At 37.7% G+C, this 13,864-nt stretch overlaps 1 protein-coding gene across 5 annotated transcripts in view; it reads right to left on the bottom strand.

Moving 5' to 3' along the window:
• Positions 1–13,864, bottom strand: part of SCLT1 (sodium channel and clathrin linker 1) — a 249,657-nt gene that overhangs the window by 4,348 nt on the left and 231,445 nt on the right. For 4 of the 5 annotated variants that reach the window (XM_021100692.1, XM_013989334.2, XM_021100694.1 and 1 more), the window contains one exon: positions 2,488–2,566. In XM_021100692.1, the coding sequence (XP_020956351.1) occupies positions 2,488–2,566 (79 nt within the window). Of the gene's footprint in view, positions 1–2,487; positions 2,567–12,860; positions 12,989–13,864 lie in introns of all 5 variants that reach the window. The other variant, XR_002346423.1, reaches the window with a different exon arrangement.

The following is a 13,864-nucleotide window of genomic DNA, read 5'->3' as shown; positions in this document are numbered from 1 at the left end:
AGTTAGCAACTTTCAAAGTTCAAGGTTGGTTTTACATTATGATATTATGACTAAATTGTTTTCTGTTCCCCACTATGTACCACCAAAGAACATGAATTAAATCCAAAAGCAAAGTGAATCTGAAGTGAAGGGCAAGATTTCCAGTCTGTGATCTGTTAATGCTGAGATGCTGGAACCTGCTTTGGGATCCCCTGGAGAGCATGAGAACACAGGCCTGGGCCTCAAAGCCAGATTACCAGCCTGGGGATGAGTCCTGAGAGCCTACACTTCTATCAGGCTCTTAGGTGGTGCTGTGCTGTGTGCTAGCACATTCAGAATGATTGTGCTAGGACAAGCTTCCAAGGAAACTGTGACACATGCATGCATGATTAAAGTTCAAGAAACAGAAAACATTCATTCTAGAAATCCTGATTGTCACAGTTAAGACTTGTCTTTAATGACTTATATGCTAAAGGTATTAAATAATACTTTAAAATTTTCTTAAAAGAGGAAGAAATCTGTTTCTACTTGCTTCTCAATATTTTTGTATACTCCAGGTGGTATTAGGGTCAAGAGTTATTAAGGCATTTTTATGGGCTGCATTATGTACCTAAAGAAAGATGTTGAGGGTGTTCTTTTCTGGCTCAGTGGGTTAAGGAGTCAGTTCTGTGGCTCTGGTTACAGCTGTGGCATGGGTTCGATCCCTGGCCTGGGAACTTCTGCATGCTGCAGATGTGGTAAAAACAAATAAACAAAAAACGTTGAAGTCCCCGAGTATCTATGAATATGACCTTATTTGGAAACAGGGTCTTTGTTGATGATTAAGTTAAGATGAGGTCATTAGGGTGGGTCCTAATCCAGTATGACTGGTGTCTTCATAAAAAAGGGAAATTTGGACACAGAGACAGACACACGTCCAAAGGGAAGAACACATGAAGACATATGGAGGACACCGTGTACGAGACAAGGAGCTCCGAGGTCACCAGAAGCGAGGACGGAACCCTAGAACAGACACTCCCTCAGAAAGAACCAGTTCTGCTGTTTCCTGATTTTCGACTCTTGGCTCCCAGAACTGGGAGACAATCCACCCGTCAGTATAACTCTGCTAGAGCAGCCTCAGGCACCTATACAGTCATCATGAATATAAATCTGTCACAATGTGCTGTTCTGCAGACAAGTTCAAACCATCTGTCAATTAAAAAATGTATTAGCCTTCTCCATGCTTACTAGCCTAAACAAAGTTTTTGTACTTCTAGAATCATTATAAAGTTTTTTGAATTAGATAGTTCCCAGGTACTAACTCACAAGTGATAAGAGTGAATGTTATGTCTAGTAATACAAAATATTAAAATACCAGTATCCTGTTAAAATATGCTTATTCTATTTCTTATTGCGCCCAAAAGCAAAATTAAATTGAATGAAGAGAACTATATTGGCTGTTCCACTTTACCAAGATGTTTAAATATGTATTTTTTCCCCCTCCAAGTTAAATATGTAGTTTTAAATTTAAGAGATATATCATTAACACTAGAGAAAACCTGGGGGGGGGAAATGCCATCATCTATAATCATCATTTTCATAGTTAAAATTACTACATATATAATGTACATTTTTCTATGCTGCTACCATAATGGTTAAGGCACAGTTCAGATTAGACAACTCATAATATATGCAACTGTTCTTTTTTAACTGATCATTTTAGCTGCTTTTGATCTTTCAAAATAACTACCATTACTGCGTTGAATATTTTCCTTTATTTTTTTCACATTTTATATTATTTCCTTAGAACAGATTCCCGGCAGTGAGAGATATATCAAAGAGTATTTTAATAGCTACTGTTTAGTTGCTTTCTAAATTGCTTCTATCAATTTATAATGCTATAAAACTGAAGAGTAATTACTTCTCTATGACGCCAATAGAAGGGCGCAGAAAGCTAGTGAACCATACAGACTGTGAGGGAAATTCCAACAAATACATTTGAAGTTAGAACATCAAATAAAGAGCTAGAGTTCTAGAAGTTCTAGTCATAATCTAGAAATTATTTACCTTTTTTTCTCTCCAAGAAAAGAATTAGAACTAAATATAGCAAATGTTCCTCAAGTATTAATCTAAAGGAGTATTTTAATATATTCCAGTAGGCGAATGTGTTTTCTCTATGTCTTCTATGATGGATTAAAATAAGAAGAGTTGGTTTTTTAAAAAAATTCTTAGACATGCACAGAAATAAAGAGGATCCTAACAGCTCTGAAATAACACAAGGTATGCTGATAGCACTGAAATAAGGGCTCTATCTTTGTCATTTAAATATGATGAATCATTGACTTTCAAAGCTTTTATTCACATTATATTATGTGTGGACTTCTAGGGCTATGCATGATTTCTACAAGAAATGCATCTGCATGGCCACTTCCAAGTAGAGAATTAATTTGGACTTGGCTCAGGTAAAATTCTATAATGTGTGTATCAAGCTGTAGCAGAAAGGACTTCCCTGGAGAGTCATTATCTTACCTCAACTACCTTTTCATTTGCCATTTCCAGCTGAGAAAGCAGCTCTTGGGTATGAAGTTTCTGTCGACTCAGCTCACTCCTATTAATCAAGAGGAGGGGAAAAAGAAAAAAAGCCATTAATGTAACTATTCAAAAAATCTAACAAAAGAGAATTTTTATTAGTGATATACATGCTCATGTTTTCAACAAAAATATCATCTAGGGTACAAAACAAAACTTGCTTATTAATAGGCCATATCAAAAAGCAAAAAAAAAAACAAAAAACAAAACCCAAAACACACACATACTTTAAAAGTGCCAGTGTCTTTTTTTAATATTATTATCTTGAAGTGTTATTTGGCATTAATATGAACGTATATTTATATTAAACAGATCCAGTATGTTATTTTTTTTGGCTGTGCCTGTGGCATGGGGACCAGGGATTGAACCAGTACCAAAGCAGTCTGTATGGTTCACTTAGTGACAATGCTGAATCTTTAACCTGTTGCATCACCAGGGAAACTCCAGTATTTGTTATTTTAAGATTTACCATATAATGCTTCTTAAAAGGGCTCAAATCTCGGAAATTTTAAGGTAGTGTTAATCACTACAACACCATTTCAGTGTAGTATATTCAGGATTAAAATTTGTTTTGGTTGTACATATGCTTTATTTTATGCATTTGTATCCTTTGTGCTTTATTAGCTGGAATTATCCTAAGTACAAAACTGTCTTTTGTTCAATATCTAAGCATTATCTTGTTTTTGCCCAAAGATAATTTCAAGAGCTTCAGGTTAGAAGTAGATACAATGTCATTTTGAAAAAAACTTCAAAAAAAGATCAGGTCAATTTCTGAGTATTAAAATAGTTAATTCAGGATTGGATTTACCCTCTGACCTTACTTCTGCTTCTAAAATACATCAATAGATTAACACTTCCAAAATAACTTCAGCTTTGATTTTTTTCCAAGTGAGCCTAAAAACCTGGTAAGGCTCTCTAGTGTTCTGTATTTGAGTAGACAATTGTTAAAGTCAGCAAGCAATTTGGTATAAATACATAGGAGGGAACAAAAAATAACAGTGTCCACAAATAAAATTCTAGGTATTTACTAAACACTCTTTATGGCCAAGTGCAAGGCATATGGCGATAAACACACAGATGCTGCCTTAATAGGACTTGGTAACAAAGAGGAAAATGACTTATTCTTTACTCAGTGTCTTCATAAGTACTGGTCACTATGAGGAGCATTTATCACTGATTGGATGACAGACAAGCTGAAATCTTAGCTTTATTTTGGTGGTAATAATATTGCAGGATGAATTACTATGCTTACTTTGTCTTTTTTAGGGCTGCACCCACGGCATATGGAAATTTCCAGGCTAGGCGTCAAATAGGAGCTGTAGCTGTCACCCTACAACACAGCCATAACTTGGGATCTGAGCTGCGTCTGCAACCTATACCACAGCTCATGACAATGCCGGATCCTTAATCTACTGAGTGAGGCCAGGGAATGAACCTGTGTTCTCATGAATACTAGTTGGGTTTGTTACTGCTGAGCCACAGTGGGAACTCCTTTGTGCTTACTTTTAAGTGTCTTGTGTAGTTTAAAACCACTGCTGCTCCTCAACATAACAACAAAACATAGAAAAGCAAAATAGGAGTTCCCGTCGTGGCGCAGTGGTTAACGAATCCGACTAGGAACCATGAGGTTGCGGGTTCGGTCCCTGCCCTTGCACAGTGGGTTAACGATCCGGCGTTGCCATGAGCTGTGGTGTAGGTTGCAGACGCGGCTCGGATCCCGCGTTGCTGTGGCTCTGGCGTAGGCCGGTGGCTACAGCTCCGATTCAACCCCTAGCCTGGGAACCTCCATATGCCGCGGGAGCGGCCCAAGAAATAGCAACAACAACAACAAAAGACAAAAAGACAAAAGACAAAAAAAAAAAAAAGAAAAGCAAAATAACTGAAGTGGCCAGTCTTTTAAGGTCAAAAGGAATTAAATGTAAAAGTCAGGCCCATTGGTGCTGATGAGAAATAACCCTTGAGCACCATGGAGATGAAGATGACACAAAGACTATATTCGTAAAATTCAAAACACTCATTTATATAAAACCTTTTCAGAATACACCTACTGCATAATTTGATGCCCTAAACTATTCACTTACCCATGACAATTTATCTGAGTAACAGTAATAACTTCCAAGAATTACTACTGTTGCAGAAACGGTGGCAGCGGAAAGAGACAAGCAGCACTTGGGGATGCGGAATAGCCAGGTTTATTCAGCGCCAGTGCAAGGGCTCAGAGGAGTCACCTCCAGCGTCTGAGCACCAGGTCTTTGTTCTGGGCAGCTTTTATGCAATACAGACTCCTGGGGTCTTGTTTTTTCCCTGTGCAAGCAGTCCGGTCCCCCCTTCCCTGAGCAGACAGTTTCTGCCTAAGAAGCTGAGCAAACAAGATTACAAAAGTGAAACTGACAAGCAATGCTTGGTGCACCATTAGCAGAGCTGCTAGCAAGGACATAAGGTACATAGTTTCTACACGATTACAAGAAGGGTGGTATATGGCCAGCAAAGGCTGCTGACAGGCACATAGCTGCCTCTTCAGCCAGGGACGGGGGCGGGGGCGGGGTTGTGTCTCAGTTAAAATTCTTATTCTGCTATATAATAATAATTGGGAGTTCCCCTTGTGGCTCAGTGGTAATGAATATGACTAGTATCCATGAGGATGCAGGTTCGATCCCTGGCCTCACTCAGTGGGTTAAGGATCTGGCATTACCATGAGCTGTGGTGTAAGTCAATAGATGCAGCTTGGGTCTGGTGTTGCTGTGGCTGTAATGTAGGCCAGGAGCTGCAGCTCTGATTCAAACCCTAGCTTGGGAACTTTCATATGCTGCAGGTGGGGCCCTAAAAAGACAAGAAAGGAGGAAGGAAGGAAGGAAAGGAAGGAAGGAAGAAGGAAGGAAGAAAAAATTGCCCACAAAATTTAAGATCATAAAGATACAAATGATTAAGTTACTTCTTATCTGCAGCTGCTAGCCTAAACCACAGCCATAGCAACACCAGATCCTTGACATGTCTATGATCTATACCACAGCTTATGGCAATGCCTGATCCTTAACCCACTGAGAGGGGCCAGGTTTGTTTCTGTTGAGCCACAACAGGAGCTCCCAAGATTCTATCACTGCTCCACTTTTCATGCTTCCTTCTTAGTTCTCTTCTCACATCACAACACTGATACTTATTTTATATAGAAGACATTTAACAATTCTGTATTATATTTCTTTATAATACAGAATTGTATTTATGCATATATACATCACACGTACACATGTATGATGGAAACTTTAAAAAAAAGGGATTGTTTTTAGTTTCCACAGTATATACCACAGGGCTTTTACATAGAGGGGATTGATATTTGCAGATTTATTGCTAAATTTGTATAGGAAACCTAACAAAATTTTATTCCTTATTTGCGCAACAAACAGTTACTGAAGAATCTGCCACAAAACATACTTTAAAGATTACTTTTATTTATTTAAATTTATAGTCACTACTTTCTCCAAAGGATTTGAAGTGGCTAAGAAACGGTTATTTTCAGGTAAGCATTTCCTTCAGTCTCACTTCTGAATGAAATTTTAGAAAGTATTAAATGGTAGAGAGAAAAGTGATTTCACCAACTCTATCCCCTGAGACTTTCCTAGAGCCTCCCTGTCAGTACTTTGCAGCTCCTTATTTCTCTGTCAGGATATTTCACTGCAGGGATAAAGGAAAGACCCAGGAGGATGATCCGACTCTGTATTATCTATGAGAAAATGTCTCTTCATTACAGAACATAATTGAGAGTTCCCTATATCATTAGTGATTTAGGATAAACATAAAATAAGACTTTCCAGAAAGTTTCACCATGGTTTCATACTTCAAACACTGGCTAAGTAAAGCTACATAATCTCTTCACTGGGAATCTTTAAAAACAGAGACATTCTTACCTATCAGGGGTTATTTAAGAAGAGCCTGCTAGAAGGTAGAGACAGATGACATTTCCGGTTTCTATAGGATGTTATGGCAGTTAAAGGGCACTTTTACTAAGTAAAGAACTTAGATGGAATTGTACCCAGTTTTACTATAATTTCTGCTATGTTACAGAACAGGTTATAAGGTTTAAAAAAATTATCTTCTACCAATTTCAGTGTAACTATAGAAGAATGAGGAATTCCTTATAATAGCACTGGAAATTGCTTAGCCCATCAGCAAACTAAATAAATTAACTTTTATATAATTCAGGTATGTATGATGGAAAATCCTAGTCATGTCTACAAAATTATAACTTAAAAATTTAGTTGTAAAATATAATTGATTTACTATCTTCTGGGTAAGTAAAATTTTACAAAATAATTTATAAACAAAGTAATTAAAGCTGTAGATATTAAGAAAATATTAAAATCGACATGGGGGAGTGAGTCATCTAATTCTTCAATTGGAGATGAAAATAGGTGAAGGGTGAGCAAGGGCTCTTCATCTGGGTCCGTGCACAGGCCTCAGGGATGTTCATAAACACCCTGAAATACATGCAAGATCTTCCTATTTCCTCAGATTTTTAAGAGATCTGATGCCTAAGGAAGGATAAGGATTTTGTCTGGACTTTTTGTTTGGAATATACAAAGTTTTTTTAAAAAATTATTTATTTATTTTATTATAGTTGATTTACAGTATGGTGCCAATTTCTGCTATACAGCAAAGTGACCCAGTCATATATATATGTGTGTGTGTGTGTGTGTATATATATACACACACACACACATATATATACATACATTATTTTTCTTTTTTTTTTTTTTTTTTGTCTTTTTGCCTTTTTCTAGGTCTGCTTCCTGCGGCATATGGAGGTTCCCAGGCTAGGGTCTAATCAGAGCTGTAGACACCGGCCTACACCACAGCCACAGCAAATCGGGATCTGAGCCACATCTGCAACTTACACCACAGCTCACGGCAACGCTGGATCTGAGCCACATCTGCAACCTACACCACAGCTCACGGCAACGCCGGATCCTTAACCCACTGAGCAAGGCCAGGGATTGAACCTGCAACCTCATGGTTCCTAGTCAGATTTGTTAACCACTGCGCCACGACAGGAACTCCTATTTTTCTCATATTATCTTCCATTATGTTCCAGCCCAAGAGGCTAGACTTAGTTCCCTGTGCTGTACAGTAGCACATTTACATTTAGTTCCATTCTAAATGTAATAGTTTGCATGTACTAGCCCTAAACACCCAGTCCATCCTACTCCCTCCCTGCTAAAAAGAAAAAAATGATGCCATTTGCAGCAACATGGGTGCAACTAGAGATTATCATACTAAGTGAAGTAAGTCAGAAAGAGAAAGACAAATACCACATGATATCACTTAAATGTGGAATCTAAAATATACAAAGTTTTTTAAGAATTTTTTTTTTTTTTTTTGTCTTTTGTTGTTGTTGTTGTTGTTGTTGCTATTTCTTGGGCCGCTCCCGCGGCATATGGAGGTTCCCAGGCTAGGGGTCTAATCGGAGCTGTAGCCACCGGCCTACGCCAGAGCCACAGCAACGTGGGATCCGAGCTGCTTCTGCAACCTACACCACAGCTCCCGGCAACGCCGGATCGTTAACCCACTGAGCAAGGGCAGGGACCGAACCCGCAACCTCATGGTTCCTAGTCGGATTCGTTAACCACTGCGCCACGACGGGAACTCCAGAATTTTTTTTTGAAGTATGAGCACACTAATTGGAGCATTTCAATGTTGAAGGTCTTTCTTATACAAACCACATCCACAATGTTATCACCTATAATTATTTCCACTTTTGGTTTCATTAAGGTGATATAAGAATTTAAAGCACTTGATAAGCAATCCAAATGCAGAATTATTCTAGATTTTTATAGTATTCCCTCTATTTTATGGTTGCTTGTCCAGACTTAATTCAACAGCAAATTTGCCAGAGTACAAAACGCAGTTTAAAAAGAAACAATAACTTTCTCTTTTTATCCTCATGTATTCCTTATTTAATTAAGTATTTATAAAAAAGTATAACTGGCTTAACCTGGTTTAGGAACAAATCACTGATACTGTAAGGCAAGCGCCAGATGACACTAGGTGAAACTGACCAGGTATGGGCATGTAGAATGCCTTGGGTACTTACTGGTCAGCTTTGTACAGAAACTTCACTGGTTAATGTTGCCCACAATTAGGTGCCAAAGGGTTTTCTACACCAGCTGAACATTAATACTGTACTTTATTATTACTTCAATGCTGCAAAAAAGCTATTATTCTCATGTTATAAGTAAAGGAATTAAGACTCAGAAAAGAGTTTTAATGTTCCTAAGCTTATGCAGTGATTGAATGAAAAAAATGGGGTTCATACTCAGTCTTTTAATCAAAATGTTCTCTCAACGAAATCACATTGCCTTTCATCTTAAGTCCAATCATTTATAAGAGATGTTAGTAAAGCATATCTGTGGCATTATATAATACCAAGATCTTAAAGGCAAAATGAAGATTCTCCAAAAAACAAGCTAAATTCTGAGTATGCAGCAAAATGGTCAATGACTGTAGACTGTGACCTCAACTTTGCGTATGGCTTCAAAAGACCTGACTACTAAAAGAGGAAATTCATCCTAAGGTTTCAAATCTCATTCGGCTAACTAAAAATACCACAGGTTACAGTAGACAGGACAGTTTTAGATATACTAGAGCACCCTGGGCACAGTCCAGGTTCCGTCTTTCCCTATCTGCACATTCCCCCAAAGTGATCTCATCTGGGCCAGGACTGTAGAGGGACACTAATGAGCACCTCGAATGCAACCTGCCCCAAACTGCACCCACTTCTTGTCTATACCTTCAAAGTGTCCTCCCTCCCAGATATACATGTCAAAGTTCAGGCATCACCTTTGATTCCTCCCATTTCCTCATCCCGTACATTCAACTTACAAGTTCTACCCTACACCTCCCTAATAAATTTCATAACTGTCCATTTCTCTCCATTTCCACCAACAACCACTGTTCTAAGCCACTATCATCTATTGCCTAGAATGCTGTAATAATCTAATATCTGGTTTCCCTGAATCCATTTGTGCCCCTTCTCTAGTCTGTTTGCCACACAATAGCTAGGGTGGTCTTTTAAAGATCCAAGAATATTAAAAATTCTCCAATGATTCCGTACTGCTACACTTTGGGACTTCAACTTAAAGAAGTCTTAAATATCTTTCTTAAAGTAAGTAAAAACGGCTTACTTAAAATACAAGATTCTCAGGGTCTGATCCTTGCCTAGTTCCTCAAACTGACAGCAGTCTCTCTCCTCACTCAATATACTTTAATTAATTGGGTCTGCTCCTTAACACTGGACCTTTGTATGTGCTATTCTTCCATCTGCCTGAATATTTCCCCGGCCTTTTCATATAGTTGATTTCTTTCTATCATTTGGGCCTCAGTTTAAATCTCACCTTTTCTGACTATTTAAAAAACAATCCACCCTTTCCTTTCAGCTCCCATCCTGTCCAAGTTACTGTGTATCACACCATGTCATTTGTCATGCCATTTAAAACATCTAAAATTACCTTATTTGTTAGTTTACCTTCTTATGATTTCTCTCCCCACAGTGGAATGAAAGCTCTAAAAGAGAAGCTACCTGGGAGTTCTCTTGTGGTGCAGTGGGTTAAGGATCTGGCATTGTCACTGCAGTGGCTTGGGTTGTTGCTGTGGCTCAGATTTGATCCCGGGCCAGGGAACTCATATGCCATGGGCGTGGCCAAAAAACCAAAACCAAAACCAAAAAACCCACAAAAAAACAGAGAGAGAAGCTACATTTACAAGGCTTAGAACAGTGCCTGGCACATGTAAGGTTGTTTTTAGCCTACACAAACTTTAGTTAATTCCACAGGATCAGTAACCAGTCCATTCAATAACATTTCTAATATACCATATCTTACTTTTTCAAAGATTTCGCAACCTACTTGCTCTCATGTCACAATTAAATACACAGTTCAGTGATTACATCTTAAGGTAGTTGTGTAAAAAATTTGGGAGACTACTGCTACAAAAATCAATGTGTTATAGAGCTTTATTTATAGATACCATTCTTAGAATGCTCATTTTAAGTTATTTGAAGAATTAACTCAAAGTTTCAAAGTAATGTGTGAATTTTCCTCCCAACACCTAATTTTAAGTGCTGGTCTTAGGATAAGATTGAGGAAATTACAAAGTTCGTTCATTCAATAAATACTGAAGTGAGTGCCTTTGCTAGGTGGTAGGAAGACAAGGAAGAACAAGATCCCGTCGCTGTCACAGTGAAACTTAAGAACTCCTAGGAATACTGAAAAGCTACAAATTTATAATATAGGTAGTAAATGCTATAAGAAGTTCACAGTGCTGTGGAACACATATGCAGGATTAGGGGATTAGAGCTGTCTCTCCAGAGGAAGTAGGCTTTTAAGCTGATGTATGAAAGATAAATAGAAGTTGGATGGGCAAAAGCAGGGTAACAAAGAGTGTTACAATCAAATCCATGTGTGAAAGCCAGAAAATAAGATGGGATAATAAATCTAGGAAACTGAAAGAAGCTCAGTATGAATTGGACATAGAGTGTTTCCAGGAGGTGGGAGTGGGGTGGCAGAGGAAGAAGCTCGAAGCACGAAGAAATACAGGTTGCATTTTATGTGTAAAAGGTCACATAAGGAAATATAAGGACCTTATAGGTCTGGATAGGAAGTTGAGACTTTATCATCAGTACCCTGGGGAGACACTGAAGTATTTTAAGGAGAGAAGAGACACGATTGATTTGAATATCAGAAAACTTTGCTGATTAGAGCGCTAATCTAGGTGAGCAATGTTGATAGCCTGACCTGTTGGAGGGAAACGGACAGATTCAAGTGTTATTTAGGAGACAGAATTAGTAATACTCGATTTAGGGGTATGAGGAGGAAGAGGAGTTCAGGATGACATTTGGAGTTATGCTTGAGCAGTGAGGTAGATATTATCAGTTACCACATAGAAATGGAAAATGCAGGATGAAATAAAGACTTGGGCTAGGTGTAAAGCAATAAATTCAGTTTTGAAGATACTGAGTTTAAGGTACTCATGGAATTGTTCAGTGGATAATTGGACAAAAGATTATTTCAAAAAGGTATGCATTATAAGCTGTTTTATAACAATAATCAGCCTTTTTCTGATAATCTGTCATAGAAATAGATATCCTAACCCATGCTGAAAGAGAAAATTTCTAAACATACTTCAATTCTCAATGTCAGTGTATACATACACACACACATACTGAAAAGGTAGTTATAAGGTTAGAAGCAAAATTTTCCCTACAACGCACTAGTCTTTTTGAAAACACCACAAGTATTTTAAATAAAAGAAGTTATGGTTCCTTAAGGCATGGAATAAGAGTTTAAAATTTGGGCCAGTATCTTAGGCATTATAATTAATTACTATAATTGCTTAGATCATTTTGCTATTATTGAGGCATAATTTAAGGATGGATCATGTATATTTTGGTTGATACACCATAAGGGAATATTTCCTTAGTGCATGAACTCCTTTAGTGATGAATAAAGAGTAAGTCACATAGACTCTATTCTCTATTATACAGGAGAAATAAAAACAAAAGGTGTACTATTCGTTTCAGGGAAATGATGGATCTGCCAGCTGCAGCAAATGCTTTCTTCGAAACTCTCTTATGATAAACTAACATAGCATGTGCCAGATGTTTTTTTTTCCTGTTAAATTATACTTTAAAATGCTTCAGTTGCTTTTAGTAATTATGCCTTTTGTAATCTGCCAGTACCTGCAGCTGCCTCTCATTCTGTTAATTAAAAAAAAACTTAAATTAAAAAAAAGCAGTTATGGCAGCCAAAGATTACAGATATATAGCCAAGAATAATGTTTTAGAAATTGAAGAAAATTTCTTAGACCGAAATGCTGTGTAATTCATACAATTATATATGAATTGTCCAGTCACGGCACATGAGAAGAAAATACTACACATTGTATATGCATTCATTCATTCATTCATGCAAAAATTTTATTGAACAATTAACTGTATGCCAGGAAAGATGTTACCTTATGGTTTTGTAGAAGAGATAGATGTAAATGACAGTTATACTACAATTCAGTAAGTGTTGTAAAGAAGAATGAAAAGAATGGAATGGGAGTGAATGAAAAGGAAGGATTTAATCTGGTGGGAAATAAAGAATGCCTTACAGAAAAAATGATATTTGAGTTGGGTTTGGAAAGAAGAAATTTTTTTCAGGTGGGGAGTTGGGAAAGAACATCCCTAGAAAGAAATAGCATGTACAAATTACCCTAGAATCACCTTGATTCCTTTCCTTTCCTTCATACTCCACTTCTAACTCATCGCCAACTTCTGTTACCTCTAAAAACAGACTCCCAACGAATCCATCTTTCTCTTTCTTCTAAGTCTTCTCAGTGTTCACCAAACATGCCATGTGCTCCATTTGTGTTTCCTAGGCTCCTATGCCATTAGATTGGGTCCATATGCCTAGTTTGGCAAATGAAAGCAAAAGGAAATGATGTGCATCACTTCAGAGCTGAGTTAGAGTCAGTGTTCTTCTTCCATTTCTCTCTTTCCTTGTTCCAGTGATCACGGAAAACCATGTGTTCAAGATGATGGAACCTCTATCAGTATAGCCTTCCTGCCAAACTGCCTTAGACATGTAATAAGAGCAAGAAATAAACCTTTGTTGTGTTAGGCCCCTTTGTTTGCTGTGGTGGCTGGCATTCCTTAATATAACACATCACCTACAACTTGTATTATTGCCTTCATTTAGCATACCATTTCTTTTAATTCAAGCATATCAAGTGTGTTCCTGCCTTGGAGTCTTCTCACTAGCTCTCTGCTTGAAATGCTCGAATTTCCCTGTTATTTAAATGACAGGATCCTTTTTATAATTAGATCTAATCTGAAGATTCATTTTCTCACAGAATCTTCCTTGTCTACTAGTCTCAGGTATCCACCCATCCATTATCACACTGGCTTATTTTAATTTTATGTATAATACTTATTACCTGATTTTACATGTATATATTTATTTATTTGATAATCTCCACTTTTCCCTTAATACTCCAATAGCTTCGGAAAAGGTAATTGGGGGGGGGGACCTTGGCCTCTGCAATATCCTTAGTACTTCAAGAATAGTGACGCTCAATGAATATGTAATGAGTGAACAGAGAGCAGACTAGGAGTGATAGAAGGGCTGGTCCAGCATGCTTGGTTTATTGGGGTGGTGGTTTAGTGTGGCTGGACCATGCCCTTTATGAGGTAGACAGGTAGACTGGTGAGAATAAGGTGGGGGAAAGACTGTAAAAAACCTGCAGGCAACAATAAAATAGAAATCGTTAAGTAAGCAGGGCCAGG

The sequence above is a fragment of the Sus scrofa genome, chromosome 8 (assembly GCF_000003025.6).
Source record: "Sus scrofa isolate TJ Tabasco breed Duroc chromosome 8, Sscrofa11.1, whole genome shotgun sequence".
Taxonomy (NCBI): Eukaryota; Metazoa; Chordata; class Mammalia; order Artiodactyla; family Suidae; genus Sus; species Sus scrofa.
This window is presented reverse-complemented; position numbering and strand designations above follow the sequence as displayed.